This window comes from Lagenorhynchus albirostris, chromosome 16, assembly GCF_949774975.1.
Source record: "Lagenorhynchus albirostris chromosome 16, mLagAlb1.1, whole genome shotgun sequence".
In the NCBI taxonomy this organism is placed as follows: domain Eukaryota; kingdom Metazoa; phylum Chordata; class Mammalia; order Artiodactyla; family Delphinidae; genus Lagenorhynchus; species Lagenorhynchus albirostris.
In genome coordinates this window covers 31052938-31074217 of record NC_083110.1, presented here as the reverse complement: position 1 = coordinate 31074217, position 21280 = coordinate 31052938, and the positions used below count along the sequence as shown (strand labels likewise).

The 21280-nt window shown below is 41.2% G+C and overlaps 1 protein-coding gene across 5 annotated transcripts in view; it reads left to right on the top strand.

Annotated features, from left to right (window-relative positions):
- LOC132507446 (S-adenosylmethionine synthase) overlaps positions 1 to 21280 on the top strand; it is an 81159-nt gene that overhangs the window by 5132 nt on the left and 54747 nt on the right. For 4 of the 5 annotated variants that reach the window (XR_009536196.1, XM_060126856.1, XM_060126857.1 and 1 more), the window contains exons 4-6: positions 6248 to 6340; positions 9665 to 9721; positions 10201 to 10302. Coding sequence is in view for 4 of the 5 variants with exons in the window: in XM_060126856.1 (XP_059982839.1) it covers positions 6248 to 6340; positions 9665 to 9721; positions 10201 to 10302 (252 nt within the window). In the remaining variant the exon portion in view is untranslated. Of the gene's footprint in view, positions 1 to 6247; positions 6341 to 9664; positions 9722 to 10200; positions 10303 to 12690; positions 12773 to 21280 lie in introns of those variants that run through there. The other variant, XM_060126860.1, reaches the window with a different exon arrangement.

Here is a 21280-nt window from a genome sequence, read left to right as displayed (position 1 = left end):
GGTGTTGAAAAACTCATCTCTTGTGCTTAGTTGTAGCTTTCTTATATCTTCATCTTTATGTCTGTATGTGGCTTCTTTACTGGAGAAGAAGCAGTGATGAGGTAGGAGGAAAACCCAGAGAGTCTGCTGTCACAGAAGCCAAGGGGACAGCATCTCAATGAGACCTGAGTGGTCAACCATGTCTGTGGCTGGTTGAGTGGGAACAGAACTGCCAAGTCTCATTTAAGGCCACTGGTGACCTTGGTGGGAGCACCGAATGTGGGGTGGGGTAAAGCAGGGGAGATGGAGATGGTGAGTACAGGTAATGCTTTCAAGGAGATTTTCAGGGAAGGAGTTTTCTTTTGTTTATTTGTTTGGTTTTTTTAAGGAACTGAGTGGAGGGGAGTGGTTGATGTAAAGAAATAAAGGGGATGATTACTAGAGTCAACTTTTCATGGAGACCAGAGGAAATTGGCTCTGGAACACAGGTTAGGCGGGTGGAGGGGCCCTTCTTTGATTCTTTGATTCAAGGAAAGAGAGGACGGTGTTAGGTACATGTGGTGTGTAGATTTTGTGGCAAAAGTTGAAAGCAGTTTCTGTGTGACTGTTTCTCTTTTGTAAAGTAGGGACCCTGATCATCTGCCCAGAATGAGGTGGTAAGGTAGGAGGTGTGGGGAGAGTGGTGAAGGTTTGAAACAGTGGCTTTGGAGAGGTAGAGTTGACCAAGGAAACTTAGCATCCCTCGGTAGCACTGAATTCCCTGAGACCAAGCAGTCATAATGGGGCCTTTTGGTTTGGTTTTGTGATGATGTGATTTTCTCCACCTAGGGCTGGATATTTGAGTGAGGATGTGGAGGAGACAGACCTTTGACTGAAGTGAGTTTGGGTTAGCAGGATTGGGGAGGTAAAGATGTTGGTTTGAAAATGGTTGAAGAGGTGGGACATGGAGTATAAACCAGAGAGGGGCAAGTTCTAGAGTGGCTTCTGGACTTATTTAATTTATGGAGCTCTTGTAAACCAAGTTGGAGCCACCCTATACTTCTGTCATATGGTACTTAACTCTAGAGTCTCAACTCCAGTTTACATATTATAAAAAGGGAAGGAAGCCTGTTATTTGGGTGTGTGGATAAAAAAGGAAAATGTAGACATGGGAACTAGCTTCTCTGTCTTGTCTCCCATCCTTGATACTGGGGTAGATCATTCTAGGCACCTTAGATGGATATGGCTATTCTAAGCACCTTTACTGCTTCTGAGTCTCCATCTTTCAGTCATTTGGCTTATTTTTGTGGGGTGGTTGCACAGTGTTGAGTTGGATGTTAAATGACCATCCAAATGGGCAAGTGTCTGCTGCAGTCGCCCCAGCTTTGAGTGAGGATCTGCCCTGCCTCTTCCAGCTCCTAGAGCTGGCATCTGTCCCCTGTCTATCAGAATAAGAACTTCTCAGCAGTTCTCCTTCCCTAAGATAGTTAGATCACAGATATGGAGATGTTTAATTTGCTTTGACTCATCTTCTTTACCTTACTTAAATAAAATTTGGCAATACTGGAACCCAAACGTCTTTCTAGCTGTATCAGTATGAAGCCATCCCCTGTGCATCAAACCCTAAGCATTGTATTGGGGGTGGAAGACATAGTGATATCCTGCAGAAGATGTGGTGGCCCATTAAAGAAGTGGATTGGTGGGCAGAGATAGATGAGAGGAGGAGAAGGGACGGGTAGACCAACAGATGAAGAGAAAGAGAGAGGCCTCTCCGTGTCCCCCGAGTCAAGTGAGCTGGAAGGTCCCGATTCTGGTCACCTGCCTGTTGGTTGCAAGAGCAGGTGTCCTCATAAATTCAAGGACTTGAAATTCCTTGAAATTTTAGGCATTCTCCAGCAAGCCTGGGTCCTTGTGAGCAGGGCAACACTTTTCTTGCTGTTTTCTGCTTAAGAGTTCATTTTGGAAGTACTGGCTTTTGTATTTGTTTGAATGTTTTTCTAATGGTTTGACACATGTGTGAAGAAAGCGATTGGGTTTCGAACATTTCCTGAAAATGTTAAGAAACCGGTTATGTTGACCAATGTGGTTGGTATTTAGCAACTGCACTTTGTGTTATTGTTGAGAGGTTAATTTCGCTTCCTCTACAAATATCTGAAAGCTGATTGAATGATAACGTTCCTGCATTTTGGCTACGTAGCCCATCACTTTTATCTTAGTGGGGATGATATAGGAATATGAAGAAATTACCTTAAACAGCCCTTTGTGAATAAATATTAATCACTGTTTATTATCTCTTTGTAAAAATGTATTATTTTTTTAAAATGCGTTTAAAAATATAGTTTTAAAGTGCTCTTAATGGAATGAGCTTATATTAGGTCGTTTATGGGGTGGCACTGGACTGATGGTGAGAAATTATTTTCTAGCTGAGGTTGACAGACTCTTTCTGTAAAGGTGGATATTTTATGATTTTCAGGCCAAGAAGCAAAATTGAGGATGTTATGTAGGGATTATGGTATACTATGTAGCTATAACAAGAGAGAAAATAAATTTCTACAAATGTTTTATTGATGAAGTAAAAATTTAACAAAATCAAATACAGTTTTTTCTGCAGTGTAGGCTTATTATTGAGAAGAATTACATTCCCTTTTTAAAGATAACGTTTCACTTAGTTGGAGTTCAAAGATAATGTTCCCTGTCATCAAAATGTATTGAAAATATGTATCTGTTAATGCTGATCTGTAATGAGATTTTATGTGTATCATCTTTGAAAAATGTCTTTTCCCTCATAGGTCCTGCCAAATATTGATATCAGTTCATGTGCCTATAATTTTGAGTGTATTCATCTCTTGGAAGGCGCTCGTAGAATTCTATTAGATTTTCCTCTTGATATTTGTCTTTTAGCCACTAGCTGGTAGGTTAATCCCTTCCAGTTGAAGGTTGGTGAAAACTTCTCAGTTACACAGTTAGATGGATTTTGAAATGTGGGAATTTCCTTTGCACTTACGTCAAGGCCTAAAAACACTCTGGAACTATAGTTTGAGCTTGGAAAATGTATCTGTCACAAATTTGTGTGGGAATGGAAATCCCGTTTCTGACAGCACTGGGAGTGTATAAAGCAGCTTGACATTGTGATTCAGAAAATTAGTTGTTGCTGAAATGACTTTCCTGCAGTGTAAGTTTTACATATGATGCTGTTTTGCCTTGTAGGCAACTTTTAGGTTAAATTGATTTAAAACCGTTAGTAAGTCTGCAGCGGAAGCTAATTTCCAAAGCTATTTAATGTTTGATAATGGTAGTTGAAAATGGTCTTCTCATTAAGAAAAACGTCAGTCTTGTCCCTGAGCTCAAAAATTCACAATAAAACATTACCACCGTTGAGCCATGGAACTGTGGGGTGGTAGGGCAAGTCAAGATATATTCAGCTTCTATTTCTGACAGAAATTCACCAGAAATGATGCTTAAGTTCATAAGGGTAAATGAAGGTCACTGTTGACACTGTTACTGAACCAAACGGGTCTGCTCGCCCAACGCACAGCAAAGCCAAATCTATTGACAGTGGGTTCTAGTGAAGGAAAGTACAGAGTTTACTGCAGGTTGCCAAGCAAGGAAGTGGGAGACGAGCCTCGGATCCACTCCAACTGAGTCTTTGAGTGAGGGGTTTTCTTAAAGGGGAAGAGCAAAGAGGCTAGGATTAATCTTGTGATGTTTCTGTGACATTTCTTTGCTTTTTTTTTCATTGAAGTATAGCTGATTTACAATATTGTGTTAGTTTCAGGTGTATAGCAAAGTGGTTATATATACATATATATGTATATATCTGTGTTCTTTTTCATTCTATTTTGTTATAGTTTATTATGAGATATTGAATATAGTTCCCTGTGCTGTACAGTAAATCCTTGTTGTTTATTTTATATATGGTAGTGTGCATCTGTTAATCCCCTACTCCCAGTTTAATCCCCCCCCCTTTTGGTAATCATAAGTTTGTTTTCTATGTCTGTGAATCTGTTTCTGTTTTTTAAATAAGTTCATTTGTACTGTTTTTCAGTTTCCACATATAAGTGATATCATATGATACTTGTCTTTCTCTGACTTACTTCACTTAGTATGATAATCTCTAGGTCCATCCATGTTGCTGCAGCACTTCTGTTATATTTCTTAGTCATTGATTTTTTTCAGTCAGTGATGGATTTTTTCAGTCATTTTGAACTCAACATTGACTCCTTTGGAAGTCAGGTTGTCTCCAGTTTACAGTTCTCCAGCCAGGTGGTCCATGGCCTGCGGGGGGTCTGTTAGCTCATCTTGTCCTAGAGAAACAACCTGAGTTTGTACATTAATGATTATATCTGTAATAGCAATTTTAGTACATTAACTATGCTATTGACAACAGTAATTTTAGTCATCTGACTCTGGTTGATTAGTGTTCAGTTAGCACAGGATTGAGGTCAGAGGGGACAAGAAAGGGAATAAAGTTTTGGATAGAGAGATTAATCAGAAACTCAATAAGGGAACTCAGCTTTAGGGGGGACTCGGTTTCAACACTGCTGGCTCAATAACACATGATAGAATCAGATATTTTCTGCAGAGTAGCTGCTGTTGAATCATAAAATGAGAACTCATAGGTTTTAAACACTATGTTTTCACCAACTTTGTAAATTTTGTCCAATTAAGCCTTTTTCTGTTCCATACACACTTTTATCACTGTTTGTTGTAACACATCTGAGCAGATGTCACATCTGGTTGTACTGAATTAATGTTCCTCAACGTCTTTGAAGATGTTCTTGCCTGTAGTACTGTTCATGAAGACTGTTCATAGTGGTTGATTTTTCAGTCACTGCAAACTCAACATTGACTCCTTTGATAAACAACAACTAAGCAGTTGGGAGCGTTTGTCTACTCATCAAGAGCCAGGGAAAACCACTCAGAACCCTTTGCCTTTGCCTTTAATTGACCATTGAGTTTGCTCCCCGTGTAATCGACTCTTTGAGCAGCGGTTCTCACCAAAAGGATAATAATCTTAAGTTTATGTTTTTTCTGGACATTGAATTCTCACTTGTTTTAATTGAATCACCATTGATAAATGTACTTCTTTGCTTGGCTAACAAAAGAGCCACTTGGGATCTTACTTTTGTTGCAGCCTCCGTTTCATTTTTAATTTTTGTGAAGAAATCCTGCTCTCATGAAGTAATTCTGTTCTAAATTTCTTAATACTTCTGACCTTTGCATTCGTGTGAATTGAGAAGATCGTGATGAGTGCCTCCTCTGGTAATGCTGATATTTACTATATTCTTTTAGTACAGTGTCGTTGCATGAGAAACACTGTCCTATGCTGTTTAATCTGATAATAAAGTAACCCACACTCCACTGTGTCTTAAAAGGACAACATTCAAAATCCACTTCTTTTCTTGTTTTGTTATGATGGGTAATGCACTGATAAAAAAAAAAAAAAAAAGTCCCGGTATAGTGGTACCGTGGCACTCCAAATGCTGTGAGTTATAATGGTGTCACTGAACTTGCAGTGTGCTGAGCAGCAGTGCAAGGTAGTGAGAGTACCGCCTGTGGTCTCTGTTGCGTACACTCAGCTGTGCTATCATGGGGCAGAAGCAGTCACACTAAATGAGTGAGCGTGAGCGTGGCAGTGTTTTAATAGAGCTTTATTTATAGACACTGACACTTGAATTTCATATAATTTTCATGTGCAATGAAATATTATTCTTTTGATATTATTCAACCATGAAAAATGTATAAAAACCATTCTTCACTCGTGGGCTGTACAAAAACAGGCGTTGGGTTAGGCTTGGCCCAAGGAGTTGAGTCTACCGACCCCTGTTCTCGCGTGGCTAGGATATATGTTGAGTTGGGACCAAATATGTTGTTGATCATCTCTGGTTTAAGATAATCTACTTAAAATGTTCTTATCTACTATTTTACAACCAAGGTTTGGCTATTTGAAGATCCATCTGTGCTTAAAGAGATTTTATCCAAAAAAAAAAAAAACAAAAAACACTGCAGTCTCATTTGTAGCTTCAGGATGAACAGAGAAAACGACTTGATTTTGTACAAATAGTGCTTTTCTAAAATTAGCAATTAAGGAAGCTTCCTTTTTAATTTTCTACTTCAGGAAATATTTGTAAAAGCTAAAGTATTGGGTGGTTGTGACCATTTATTTTTGTAAGTTTCTGAAATTTAGGTGGACATAAACTTAATTATCCTGGGACACTTTAGAGTAATAGAGTGAATTCCTTGCAATTGATCTGACTCTAATATGACTTATTTATTTCTGAATGTTCAGCAACAGTTGGCATTCCAGCTGGAGTTGGAAATGCAAGAAAAAGAGAGACAGAGAATAGAAGAACTGCAGAGAGCTCAAGAGCAACTTGAGAAGGTAATTTGAAGTTTTATAAATGTCTCTTTTATTCAAAACCTCTGAGAATCCTCAAACAGTTTCTTCCAGCTGTTATAGCAGGGGATTCATAGTCTAGAGACCTGCCAGGAAGGTCTAATGTTGCCAGGAAGCCCTGGTCAACATTTTAGTCAAGAGATAGTTGTTCCTAATTATGGTAGCTGATACTGAAGTTCTTTGTAGTATTGGGGGTATTCTGATCTCTGAGGCAATAGTTTGTTTCTTTTCTTAATGTTAGATGTATTACCAACAATACTTTACATTTAAAACTATGTTTGGGGGACTTTCCTGGTGGCACAGTGGTTAAGAATCCGCCTGCCATAGCAGGGGACATGGGTTCAATCCCTGGTCCAGGAAGATCCCATATGCCGTGGAGCAACTAAGCCCGTGCGCTGCAACTACTGAGCCTGCGCTCTAGAGCCCGTGAGCCACACTGCTGAGCCCACATGCCGCAGCTACTGAAGCCCACGCACTTAGAGCCTGTGCTCCACAACAAGAGAAGCCACCACAATGAGAAGCCTGCGCACTGCAATGAAGAGTAACCCCTGCTTGCCACAACTAGAGAAAGCCTGTGTGCAGCAACGAAGACCCAACGCAGCCAAAAATATATATATATGTATGTTTTTATTTGGATTTTTCATGTCTTTCTTTAAATAAACTATTCAGTAACTTATGTCAAAAAAGTCCATCTCCATTGACTGTGTCTGTGTTTTTTTTAATAAGTTTATTTTATTATTTTATTTTTTTGGCTGCATTGGGTCTTCATTGCTGCACGTGGGCTTTTCTCTGGTTGCGGTGTGTGGGCTTCTCATTGCAGTGGCTTCTCTTGTTTGTGGAGCACGGGCTTCAGTAGTTGTGGCATGTGGGCTCGGTAGTTGTGGTACACAGGCTTAGTTGTTCCGCAGCATGTGGGATCTTGGACCAGGGCTCGAACCTGTGTCCCCTGCATTGGCAGGCGGATTCTTAACCACTGTGCCACCAGGGAAGCCTCCAGACTGTGTCTGTCTTATGTCAAGCCTCTTGCTTGGCTAATGTTTCCTTGTATCCGAAAAGTATGTGTCGTATAGACCAAACTTCTGCATGACTGAGTTATACTTTTCAACTGGATATTTCATATTGTATGCTTATAGCTAGTATCTGTTACTCAAATGTTACTCCTCTATTTATTCTGAAATTAAAATTTTAAAAAGAAGCAGGTTTTGTAGAAGATGTTTATTAATGGCTTAGATGAAATCATCATTATTTAAAGCAATTTTAAAAAGTAGGAAGGGTAAATTAAATTTTTTTAAAAGATGAGATTATTTAATTAGTTAATTTTTTAACTCTTGAGATAAATTCAATTCTTTTCTTCTTGACAATGTACTATGCTCTTCATTCTATAATAAGAGATTAATCTACTAAGAATTGTTCTTGACAAAGTGAAATCATTTAGTCCTGTTGTAGCCCAAGTGTCAGAAAACTACTTTTGTGAGTCAAAAAGATGAGATTTTAAAAGGATAAATTCAAACCTCTATACATAGTTTTAAAAAACACCGATGCTGATCTATCTTTGTCTGAATATGGTAGGACACATGGATACCCATGCATGCACACACACGTAAATGCATACCCCCTTCCTCTTCAGTTAAGATTCCGTGATTGCAAAAGAAAGAAGAACCAGAATACATCAAGAAGACGGTGATCAAAATAATAAGAGAATTGAAAGTATTTTTTATTGAGATGCCTGATAGCTATATCTGAGTGCTGGGAAGTCTGTGATTTATAGAAGGGATTGGCTCCAGAGGGTCCCATTCATGTTACTCTATGGCCATTACCAGACTATGTGACCAGAGCCACTGTAGCTTTAATAAGTCATGTTCCTACTGGCTTATCGCCCCTCTCTTCCCTGCAACATGCTGCTGCTTGACCCCTTGCTCAGAGACAAATTCACCCATGTCTTTTTGTCCTCGCCTTTTTATGGCTTCAGAGACATAACTTAAACTATCAGTTGCAAAAGGAAGTTTATTGGAAGGATCCTGGGTTGAAGAAAGGGTTTTACAACTAAACTGTGAAGGGCTCTGGTTGAGTTGGGTCTTCCAGACCTTTGGGAGCAAGAGAATCAGTGCTGCCAGGGCTCTTACCTCTGCTGTTGTCTCTCACTGTGGCCTGGTTTGCTGCGCATGGGTGAGGATCACGGTCCTTAATAGTTCCTGGGTCTTGTAATGTGGCTCCTACTGTCTGAGAGGAATGGATTCCTTTCTTTTCGGTTAAGAAAAGAATCTTGGGGAAGGATTCTGACTGGCTTAGTTTGTGTCAAGTATCCATCCCTTGGCTGGGCAACAGAGTCCTGTGAGAATATATGCTTTCACACCAGAGCCATGTGGTTGTGGGATAAGACATGCCCAGGAGAAGGGAATGATCTTGAGAAAGCCATATATGTACGATATATGTCCCCAATAATCAGGGTGACTGTATGTGATCACAAGATCACTAATCTTTTTTTTTTTTTTTTTTTGCGGTACGGGGGCCTCTCACTGTTGTGGCCTCTCCCGTTGCGGAGCACAGGCTCTGGACGCGCAGGCTCAGCGGCCATGGCTCACGGGCCCAGCCGCTCCGTGGCATGTGGGATCTTCCCGGACCGGGGCACGAACCCGTGTCCCCTGCATCGGCAGGTGGACTCTCAACCACTGCGCCACCAGGGAAGCCCGATCACTAATCTTTGAACAGTTGAAATGAATCAGCTCAGGAGCAGTTAAGTCAGCCTGCTGCCTTAGAATGAAAAGATAGAGGCCACAGCAAGGTTTGGCTTGGTTAGCAGATTCTACGTTTTCACATTCAGAAAGCAGTCGCCCATGTGTTCAGAGCATTATAGAGGGCATTGTCCAGGTACTGTGGAGAGGTGTCATGTATTGGATAGTGCCTTGGGCCAGATTAATTCCCTCAGAAATATTTGCTTCTTTTTTACTATGTATAAAATTCTACATAACTGTCAGTTCTTTCAAAATCTCGTATTCTAAGAGTTTATTAAAATTATTATTTTGTCACTTTTCAAATTTGCTAGTAATTTGGCTTCAGGGTTAGTGAAATAGTTAGCCTTTTTCATTTTTTAAAAAGTTCTATTTAATTATAGACAGAACATCATAGTCACCTCTTAATAGAGTATTAAATGAGACTATCTGCAGTTTTGTATTCACATTGCTCCTTTGAGGGACAGCATTTTTGCTGTTAAATTGATCATAATGTAAAAATAAAATGCTTGAAAATTAAACATGGAATCAAAATAAAAAGTATATTAAAAGTATTTTTCTTCATTTTTTTGTATTATAGGAGTTGAGAATGAATATGGAAAGTATAGCTAAGGGTGAAGATATTTCACATGGAGAGGTGAGAAGAAAAAGTTACTCTATATTATGGGAAATGAATAAGTATCCTGGAATGTAAAGCTTAATTTTGATGCATTAATAGCTAAATTTTTAATAAGGAGATTATCAAAACTGATAGTCCAAATACATAGTCTAGTAATAACAAGTCACAAATATGATGTGCTTTAAAGCAAAATCTCCAAGTGGGTAGAACTGGGAGATTCGGGTTGTTTGGTATTTTTAAAAACCAGAATATTGTGAGATTATTGACCACATGATTACATGCAATGATATGTTTTAAATTTCTGATGTATTTTTTTAAACACGTTTTTGCGTTTATTCCTGGAATTCTCTTGTCATTAACAGGTATTGGTTCGTTCCATTAACTGACAGTGTTGAATTTTGATGTTGTAATACAGAAGTGTCTTAGCAAAACTGAAAGCAAATTAATGTATTAATCTCAAAATCATTTGAAAGTGAAAATGAGCTCTGTGATTGTAGGATGAAGCCGACTCAGGCAGAACACTAGCTGAAATTAGTGATCGATATGGAGCGCCGAACTTGAGCAGGGTGGAAGAACTTGATGAACCGATGCTATCGGATGTGAGTATCCTTAGGAAAGTGTTTTGTGAAAAGCAGATTTTTTTTTTTTTTTTTACTTTGGGAGAGCCTAGTGTATCTCAGGCCAAGGTTGGATGGCAAAATGGGCCCTTTGTTTCATAGAAAGAAAACCAGTGTTCTGGGTGCTGACTTATCCCTAATTTGCCTTCTGCCCCTCTGTGCACTGTGCTACTGGCCCTGAGGGTGAGAGTGGGCACTTGTCTGGCTCCACACAAATGTGTGGGCACTGATGGGGAGGTCACTGGGCATTAATGTGGATGGAGCAGTGTGCCCTCCTGTGTAGAGGGTGATATGTATATTTGGAAATGAGCCTTTGAAAATTTCAAAATTTCTTCAAAATACGTATTTAGAATCGTGGTGAAATACATAATCTTTCAATTAAATTTTGGGGGCCAACATTTTGGTTCTCCGTAGCAAACCGTGGAGCCAAGTAAATATCCTAATGAGGGTGCATGCTTTTAAAGTATATAAGTCCATTTGCTTATTTAATAAACATACAGTGTTTCCTATGCACCACATAAACTGTGCCCGATGCTTTTATGACCGAAAACAGGTCCTTCTTGACCTTGTCTAGGGAAGAAACAGACAACTGGACAAGCAGTTGATAGTCATTGTTAGAGTGAGCAGGTAATGTCTGGTCCAGAGCATTATGCTTGGAGAGCGAGAGGAGGGGCTGTTGCTAACAGGCCCATCAGCAGCTGTAACCCGGGACTGCCCTGGCAGAGGGCTGCACTGAGTCACCTGCATCAGTGGGCACTGACAAAGCGGGACAGCCACCCAGTTGAGGACCCTTGGTCAGGGAAGGCTTCCTGGAGGAAGTCAGCTTTGTCACTCAGTGGTGGGATGGGAGGCTGGGGAGGGGAGAAGAGAGAGTGGGAGATAGGGAGATATCAGAGCTGAGGCAGTGGAGAGCAGGGGCCAGACCATGAAAGGACTTGTAATCTGTGCTCAGACGTTTATATTTTATCCTAAAGGCAGTGGAGGCCAACATCAGAACTGTGTTTTAGGAAGGCCATCTGGCTATAGCGTGTAGAAGAGAATGGAGTGATCGATTTGAGGAGACCCACCAGGAGGCTATTTGTAATCTACAGAGGGATGGCACTGATGGCCTGAAGTAGTGAGTGGTGTTTTTAAGAGCTGTTCAGAAAGTGGAGCCGGGAGGATTTGGTGCTAATCAGTCAGTGGATACATTTTTGTTTAATGGCTGCTGTGTTTTGGTGCCATGCAGGGAGCTAGAAAATACCAGTGAACAAAACAGATAGGGTTTCTGCCCTTTGGGGACCATGGGCCAGCGGGGCAGGTGGTCTGAGAGGACAGAGCAGGGAAACCTGACCTAGCCTGGGTGAGTCTTCTCCAGGAAATGACGTTTAAGGAGTTAGCCTGAGATGAGCCCAGTGGATGGAGAGAGCAAGATACTTTCAAGGAATGCACATAGTCCAGTATTTTGGCTGAGTTGAATGGAGCTAGGAGAATGGTGTGATTTGAAGCTGGAGAAGTGGATAAAGGCCAGATCACACTGGGCTCTGTGTGTCCTCTTAAGGATTTTGGACTTATATGCAGTGGGAGTCATTGAAAGGGTTTATGTAAGGATTAGATATGTGTTTTTAGAAGGTGGAGAAAGGATCTGAGTGGACAGGAGTGGAAACAGGAGACCACTTAGGAGGTTATCACAGTCATCCAGATGCAAGATGACCAGGGCTAGGACCAGACAGCAGAGATGGGGACAGCTGAGTGGATTTGATATCAGCTGGGAAGATAAGGGAGAGAAAGAAATTAAGGATGAAGCCCAGATTTCTGCCTTGGGCAACTGAACTCTTCACCATTTTTTGAGCTTTACCATTCGTTAAATTGAGGAACATATGAAGAGAAAGTAGGTTTTGTGAAAATGATGTCTTCAGTTGTGGACATGTTGATTTCAGGTCACTCTGAGGTATGCAGGTGAAAATGGCCAAAGACCCCTTGAAGTATGTTATGGGTCTGGAGGAAGGAGAGAGGTCCAGGCAGGAGAGATGAATTCAGCAGTCATCAGCATATATGCTAAGTGAAGCTAGGAGAGTGAGTCAGGTTACCTGGCTCACATGAGAAATTTCAACATTTAAGGGATGCGTACAGGACCCCTGCAAGAAGGATACGGATAACAATAAGAGAGAATAGCAAGAGAAGTAGAAGAAAGGATGGGTTGATAAATACATTGAGAACACAGTTAAATTATTATTATATTGACTTCAGATTTTATTTGAAATAATCTGAAACTATCAAAAAGCTTCATTTACATAGTCACATAGAAGTTACCTAAGCTTAAATTTTCTGTGGCTTGTACATTTCACAGTTCTAGTTGTATTTTAAAACATATTTACTTTTTGTTTTTAGGTTGCATTAAACATTGATCAAGATTTGTAGGATCAACCAACCAAAGAACAATAAATTTTTCTTCTTCTTTCAAGTTTCAAAATAGGAGGTCGCCAATTGTTTTTTTCCCTCCAAACTTGAACTCTGCTTTTCCTCCCTCTAAAGACAGCTTTATAAATGGGCTTCAAGAGTGGCCTTAAAATACTGTTTTGATTACTTGTATGACACCATTTTGATTACTTGTGTGATGCCAGTGAGAGAACAGGAGAGAGTGTTCTCTTTCCCAAAGCAACGAAAAGGGGCAAATGGGAGACAAGCTGAAAAGAATGTGTGCATCTATGTGAGAACAAGATTTCCTGAGTTGAAAGTTACTGGTTCTATGAGAAGTGAAAGGGGCTGCCACTGTGTAGAGCTCAGGAATTGTCAACATGCTTTAGAGATGGTGGTTCCTCCTGGGAGTGCACTGCAAAGATTCCCCCAGTTTGCTGGGGAGTGATGCTTTGTAGTACCACTTAATCCATGCTTATTGATGGGGCTGGGATGGGGAGGGATGCAAAGGTCCCAGGGACAGGGTAGCATTGTTTTTTCTGGAACAGTCACTGGGCAGAGGCCCTGTGCTGCTGTTGAAAGGAAGATCTTAGTGGACACAGGCTGTGCAAGGTGCTTCCTTCAGGGGATGCTGGGTGGTCTGTGGACCTTGACTGCACTCTTGGCCTCCTGGAGGTTTCAGGTCTAACTTTGAGCTTTAGGGAGAATTTTGCTTCTTTTATAAAATTCTTCCAAACCTAAGTCTATGTTATGAGTCCTTTCTGTTCTTTAAGGAATGGTGGAAGCATAAATGCCAGGAAGAGGCTTCTTTAAAAAAAAAAGAATTCTGTTTTTGGTTATAACATAACCTTTCCCGAGGCAGTGAGAACAGAACAGCCTAGTTGCTTAAGTGGGAAAAGAAAAAAGAAAAAAATAATGGGAAAAAAAGTCTATTTAATTAAAAGAAATGGGGCTTCCCTGGTGGCACAGTGGTTGAGAGTCCACCTGCCGATGCAGGGGACGCGGGTTCGTGCCCTGGTCCGGGAAGATCCCACATGACGCAGAGCGGCTGGGCCCGTGAGCCATGGCCTCTGAGCCTGTGCTTCTGGAGCCTGTGCTCCGCAACGGGAGAGGCCACAACAGTGAGAGGCCCGTGTATTGCAAAAAAAAAAAAAAAAAAAAAAAAAAAATTGAAATGTTATATCAGTTCTGTACATTTTTTAACAAGGTTTTTTTTTAATTTTTATAAATTTATTTATTTTTGGCTGCGTTGGGTCTTCATTGCTGCACATGGGCTTTTCTCTAGTGTAGCGAGCAAGGGCTACTCTACGTTGTGGGCAGGCTTCTCATTGTGGTGGCTTCTCTTGCTGCGGAGCATGGGCTCTAGGCGTGCAGGCTCAGAAGTTGTGGCTCACGGGCTCTAGAGCACAGGCTCAGTAGTTGTGGTGCACGGGCTTAGTTGCTCCGCAGCATGTGGGATCTTCCTGGACCAGGGCTTGAACCCGTGTCCCCTGCATTGGCAGGTGGATTCTTAACCACTGCGCCACCCGGGAAACCCAGTTCTCTACATTTTTTTTAATACATCTTTATTGGAGTGTAATTGCTTCACAGTACCATGTTAGTTTCTGTTGCACAACAAAGTGAATCAGCCATATGCATACATATGTCCCCATATCCCCTCCCTCTTGAGCCTCCCTCCCATCCTCCCTATCCCACCTCTCTAGGTCACCGCAAAGCACCGAGCTGATCTCCCTGTACTATGCTGCTGCTTCCCACCAGCCAATTATTTTACATTCAGTAGTGTATATATGTCGATGCTACTCTCACTTCGCCCCAGCTACGCCCTCACACCCCATGTCCTCAAGTCCATTCTCTATGTCTACATCTTTATTCCTGCCCTGCAACTTGGTTCATCAGTACCTTTTTTTTTATATATTCCATATATATGCGTTAGCATATGGTATTTGGTTTTCTCTTTCTGACTTACTTCCCTCTGTATGTCAGACTCTATGTCCATCCACCTCACTACAAATAACTTGATTTCGTTTCTTTCTATGGCTGAGTAATATTCCATTGTATATATGTGCCACATCTTCTTTATCCATTCATCAGTCGATGGAGATTTAGGTTGCTTCCATGACCTGGCTATTGTAAATATTGCTGCAATGAACATTGTGGTGCATGTCCCTTTTTGAGTTATGGTTTTCTCAGGGTATATGCCCAGTAGTGGGATTGCTGGGTCATATGGTAGTTCTATTTTTAGCTTTTTAAGGAACCTCCATACAGTTTTCCATAGTGGTTGTATCAATTTACATCCCCACCAACAGTGCAGGAGGTTTCCCTTTTCACCACACCCTTTCCAGCATTTATTGTTTCTAGCTTTTTTGATAATGGCCATTCTGACCAGTGTGAAGTGATGCCTCATTGTAGTTTTGATTTGCATTTCTCTAATAGTGATGTTGAGCATCTTTTCATGTGCCTCTTGGCCATCTGTATGTCTTCTTGGTGAAATGTCTATTTAGGTCTTCCACCCATTTTTTAACTGGATTGTTTGTTTGTTTTTGATATTGAGCTCCATGAGCTGTTTGTATATTTTAGAGATTAATCCTTTGTTGTTTCATTTGCAAATATTTTCTCCCATTCTGAGGGTTGTCTTTTTGTCTTGTTTATGGCTTCCTTTGCTGTGCAAAAGCTTTTAAGTTTAATTAAGTCCCATTTGTTTATTTTTGTTTTTATGTGTTACTCTAGGAGGTGGGTCAAAAAAGATCTTGCTGTGGTTTAAGTCAAAGAGTGATTTTTCCTTTGTTTTCCTCCAAGAGTTTTATAGTGTCTGGTCTTACATTTAGGTCTCTAATCCATTTTGAGTTTATTTTTGTATATGGTGTTAGGTAGTGTTCTAATTTCATTCTTTTACATGTAGCTGTCCAGTTTTCCCAACACTAATTATTGAAGAGGTTGTCTTTTCTCCATTGTATGTTCTTGCTCCTTTGTCATAAATTAGGTGCCCATATGTGCATGGGTTTATCTCTGGGCATTCTATCCTGTACTGTTGATCTATATTTCTGTTTTTGTGCCAGTACCATACTGTCTTGATTACTGTAGCTTTGTGGTATAGTTTGAAGTCAGGGAGCCTGATTCCTTCAACTCCGTTTTTCTTTCTCAAGATTGCTTTGACTATTCGGTGTCTTTTGTGTTTCCATACGAATTGTAAGTTTTTTTGCTTTAGATCTGTGAAGAATGCCATTGGTAGTTTGATAGGGATTGCATTGAATCTGTAGATTGCTTTTGGCAGTATAGTCATTTTCACAATATTGATTCTTCCAATCCAAGAACATGGTATATCTCTCCATCTTTTTATGTCATCTTTGATTTCTTTCATCAGTGTTTTATACTTTTCTGAGTACAAGTCTTTGGCCTCCTTAGGCTGGTTTATTCCTAGGTATTTTATTCTTTTTGTTACAATGGTATATGGGAGTGTTTCCTTAATTTCTCTTTCTGATTTTTCGTTGGTGTATAGGAATGCAAGAGATTTCTGTGCATTAATTTTGTATCCTGCAGCCTTACCAAATTTATTGATTAGTTCGAGTAGTTTTCTGGTGGCATCTTTAAGATTTTCTATGTATAGTATCATGTCATCAGGAAATAGTGACGGTTTTACTTCTTCTTTTCCAGTTTGTATTCCTTTTATTTCTTTTTCTTCTCTGATTGCCGTGGCTAGGACTTCCAAAACTATGTTGAATAAGAGTGGCAAGAGTGGACCTCCTTGTCTTGTTCCTGATCCTAGTGGAAATGCTTTCAGTTTTTCACCATTGAGTATGATGTTTGCTGTGGGTTTGTCATATATGGCCTTTATTATGTTGAGGTAGGTTCCCTCTGTGCCCATTTTCTGGAGAGTTTTTAATCATAAATGGGTGTTGAATTTTGTTAAAAGCTTTTTTCTGCATCTATTGAGATGATCATATGGGTTTTATTCCTTAATTTGTTAATATGCTGTATCACATTGATTGATTTGCATATATTGAAGAATCTTTGCGTCCCTGGGATAAATCCCACTTGATCATGGTGTATGATCCTTTCATTGTGCTGTTGGATTTTGTTTGCTAGTATTTTGTTCAGGACTTTTGCATCTATGTTCATCAGTGAAATTGGTCTGTAATTTTCTTTTTTTTGTGATACCATTTTCTGGTTTTTGTATCAGGGTGATAGTGGCTTCATAGAATGAATTTGGCAGTGTTTCTCTGTCTGCAATTTTTTGGAAGAGTTTGCAAAGGACTGGTGTTAGCTCTTCTCTAAATGTTTGATAGAATTCACTTGTGAAGCCATCTGGTCCTGGACTTTTGTTTGTGGGAGATTTTAATTACGGTTTCAGTTTCCTTACTTGTGATATGTCTGTTTATATTTTCTAATTCTTCCTGGTTCATTCTTGGAAAATTGTACCTTTCCAAGAATTTGTCCATTTCTTCCTGGTTGTCCATTTTATTGGCATATAGTTGTTTGTAGTCGTCTCTTATAATCCTTTGTATTTCTGCAGTGTCAGTTGTGATTCCTCCTTTTTCATTTGTGTCCTCTCCCATTTTTTCTTGATGCGTCTGGCTAAGGGTTTATCAGTTTTGTTTATCTTGTCAAAGAACCAGCTTTTAGTTTTATTGATCTTGGCTATTGTTTTCTTCGTTTCTATTTCATTTATTTCTGCTGTGATCTTTATGATTTCTTTCCTTCTACTGACTTTGGGTTTTTTTTGTTCTTCTTTCTCTAGTTGTTTTAAGTGTAGGGTTAGATTGTTTATTTGAGATTTTTCTTGTTTCTTGAGGTGAGATTGAATTGCTCTAAACTTCTCTCTTAGAACTGCTTTTGTTGTGTCCCATAGTTTTTGGGTCGTCATTTTTTCATTGTCATTTGTTTCTATGTAGTTTTTAATTTCTTCTTTGATTTCTTCAGTGATGTCTTGGTTATTTTGTAGCACACTATTTAGCCTCCACGTATTTTTGTTTTTTACAGTTTTTTCCCCCTGTAATTGATTTCCAATCTCATAGCGTCGTGGTCAGAAAGGATACTTGTTACAGTTTCAGTTTTCTTAAATTTTCTGAGGCTTGATTTGTGACCCAAGATGTGATCTCTCCTGGAGAATGTTCCATGTGCACTTGAGAAGAGAGTGTATTCTGCCACTTTTGGGTGGAATATTCTATAAATATCAATTAAATCCGTCTGGTCTACTGTGTCATTTAAAGCTTGTGTTTCCTTATTTATTTTCTGTTTGGATGATCTGTCCGTTGATGTAAGTGGGATGTTAAAGTCCCCTACTATTATTGTGTTACCGTCGATTCCTCCTTTCATGTTGTTAGCATTTGCCTTATGTATTGAGGTGCTCCTATGTTGGGTGCATAAACATTTATAATTGTTATATCTTCTTCTTGGATTGATCCTTTGATCATTATGTAGTGTCCCTCCTTATCTCTTATAACTGTCTTTATTTTAAAGTCTATTTTATCTGATAGGAGTATTGCTACTCCAGCTTTCTTTTGATTTCCATTTGCATGGAATATCTTTTTCCATCCCTTCACTTGCAGTCTGTATGTGTCCCTAGGTCTGAAGTGGGTCTCTTGTAGACAGCATATATATGGGTCTTGTTTTTGTATCCATTCAACCAGTCTGTGTCTTTTGGTTGGGGCATTTAATCCATTTACATTCAAGGTTATTAGCAATATGTATGTTTTTTTTTTTTTTTTACCATTTTCTTAATTGTTTTGGGGTTTTTATTGTGGGTCTTTTTCTTCTCTTGTGTTTCCTGCTTAGAGAAGTTTCTTTAGCATTTGTTGTAAAGCTGGTTTGGTGGTGCTGAATTCTCTTAACTTTTGTTTGTCTGAAAAGCTTTTGACTTCTCCATGGAATCTGAATGAGATCCTTGCTCGGTAGAGTAATCTTGGTTGTAGGTTTTTCTCTTTCATCACTTTAAGTATATCCTGCCACTCTCTTCTGGCCTGCAGAGTTTCCACTGAAAAATCAGCTGATAACCTTATGGGGATTCCTTTGTATGTTATTTTTTGTTTTTCCCTTGCTGCTTTTAATATTTTTTTCTTTGAATTTAATTTTTATTAGTTTGATTAATATGTGTCTTGGTGTGTTTTTCCTAGGGTTTATGCTGTATGGGACTCTCTGTGCTTCCTGGACTTGGGTGACTATTCCCTTTCCCATATTAGGGACATTTTCGACTATAATCTCTTCAAATATTTTCTCAGACCCTTTCTTTTTCTCTTCTTCTTCTGGGACCCCATAATTCGAATGTTGCTGCATTTAGTGTTGTCCCAGAGGTCTCTGAGATTGTCCTCAATTCTTTTCATTCTTTCTTCTGCTCCTTGGCAGTTATTTCCACCATTTTGTCTTCCAGCTCATTTATTTGTTCTCCTGCCTCAGTTATTCTGTTATTGATTCCTTCTAGTGTATTTTTCATTTCAGTTATTGTATTGTTCATCTCTGTTTGTTCTTTAGTTCTTCTAGATCTTTGTTAAGATTTCTTGTATTTATTGTCTAGATTTCTAGTGTTTTCTCAATCTGTGCTTCCATTCTGTTTCTGAGATTCTGGATCATCTTTACTGTCATTACTCTGAATTCTTTTTCAGGTAGACTGTCTATTTCCTCTTCATTTACTTAGTCTTGTAGGTTTTTCCCTTGCTCCTTCCTCTGTGACATTTTGTTTTGCCATCTCATTTTTTTTTTTTTTTATGAGTGGGGTTGTGTTCCTGTCTTACTGGTTGTTTGGCCTGAGGCTTCCAACACTGGAGTTTGTAGGCTTTTGGGTAGAGCTGGGTCTTGGTGCTGAGACGAGGAACTCTGTGAGACCTCAGTCCTATGATTATTCCCTGGGGTCTGAGATTCTCTGTTAGTCCAGTGGTTCAGACTTGGAGCTCCCGCTTCAGGAGCTTCCGCCTGACCGTGGGCTCGTGAATCAAGATCCCGCAAGCCATGTGGGGCAGCCAAAAAAAAAAAAAGAGCAATGACAAAGTAAAAAATAAAATTAGACTAGGAAACTAATAGATATGTGAGAAAAAATGTAAAAATAAAAATACAGATGAATCAGCAACTGGAAGGTACGTCAGTACCACACAGTAAAAAAGAGCAGGAAGGAAAAGAAAAAAAAAACCAAAAAACCAAGGGCAGGGTGGTGGGGGAAGGCCTTGGCTATGGAGGGTGGGGCCTAAGCAAGGGCAAGGTTTGTGCAGTGGGTGGGGCCAGTGCTCAGCACCCACAGGGCTGGAAAAGGCCCTGGGGGCTGTGGGTGGTGGGGCTTAGGCTCAAGGGACAGAAGGGACCCAGGCGTGCCTGGTCTCGAGGGCAGGGGACCTCACCTGGGAGCCCAGCAGGCTTCCTGGGCTCGAATGGGTGGGGCAAATGCCCTCCTCTCCTCTCCTGCTCCTCTGGTCTGGGGTCTGGGAGGGCCCCTCCCGCCTTCCTCTCCTGATCACCGCGGGGGGGCCCCCCCCCCCCCCCGCACCTTCCCTCCTATGCCCCCAGGACCAGTGCAGCTGGGGCGGGGTTGTGGGGGGAGGGAGGCCTTGGAGGGCAGGGGACTGGCCTGGGATCTCCTTAGGCTCTCCATGCCTGAGTGGGTGGGGCAATCGCTCCTCTCCTGCTCCTCCCAGAGGGCCCCTCCTGCCTGCCGCTCCTGGTCTCCCCACCTCCGTCCTATGCCCCCAAGGACCCATGTAGCCTGGAGGGGTGTTTGGAGGGCGGGGGATTGGCCTGGGAGCTCAGCAGGCTCCCTGGGCCCAAGTGGGCAGGGCAGTGGCCCTCTGCTCCTTTCCCACTCCTCCCGAGGGCCCTTCCTGCCTGCCTCTCCTGACCTCCCTGGCCTCCCTCCTATGCCCCCAGGACCCATGCGGCCTGGAGGGGGCTTTGGAGGTGGGGGAAGCAGCTTGGGAGCTCAGCAGACTCCTCGACCTGAGTGGCCAGGCAATCGCCCTCTGCTCCTTTCCTGCTCTTCCCGGAGAGTCCCTCCCACCTGCCTCTCCTGATCTCCCCAGCCTCAGGGGTGCTGATCTTGTCTGGCGTCCACTTCTCCTCCCCTCTGGGTCCCCCTGCGTCCTACCGGTTCACTCTGGGCTTCCTCCTGTCTCCTTGGGATTCAGAGTTCCCCACCAGCAGCTGGCAGGCACCCTAGTTGAGGAGAGAGGCTAACTCCGTGTCTTCCCATACCGCCATCTTGACTCCTCTCCAGTTCTGTACATTTTTGAGAAAAAAGTCTCAGGTGCCCTGGAGAGATGACTTATGTGTCAGTCAGTCTACCAGGCACTGTGCCCCCCACATGGATGCCCTGCATTCACTTCACCCAGGTAGGAGTGTCAAAGGCAGCAAGAGCGTGTCCTTCAAGGCCTCAGTCTCAACCCATGTGGTACCATTGTGGAGGGCTAGGTGTGGAAGGGAAGGCTCCGAGGGCATCTTGGGCTCAGCACAGCCCATGCTGGTCTGCGAAGGATGCAGTCTGGCTCTGGGATTTGACAGCAAGAGTCTCTGAGTGTTAGCCAGCACTCAGAGTGTTAGTCACTCTTGAAGCATTGTGATTCTGGGCAGAGGGTAGTCTTGTATGAAG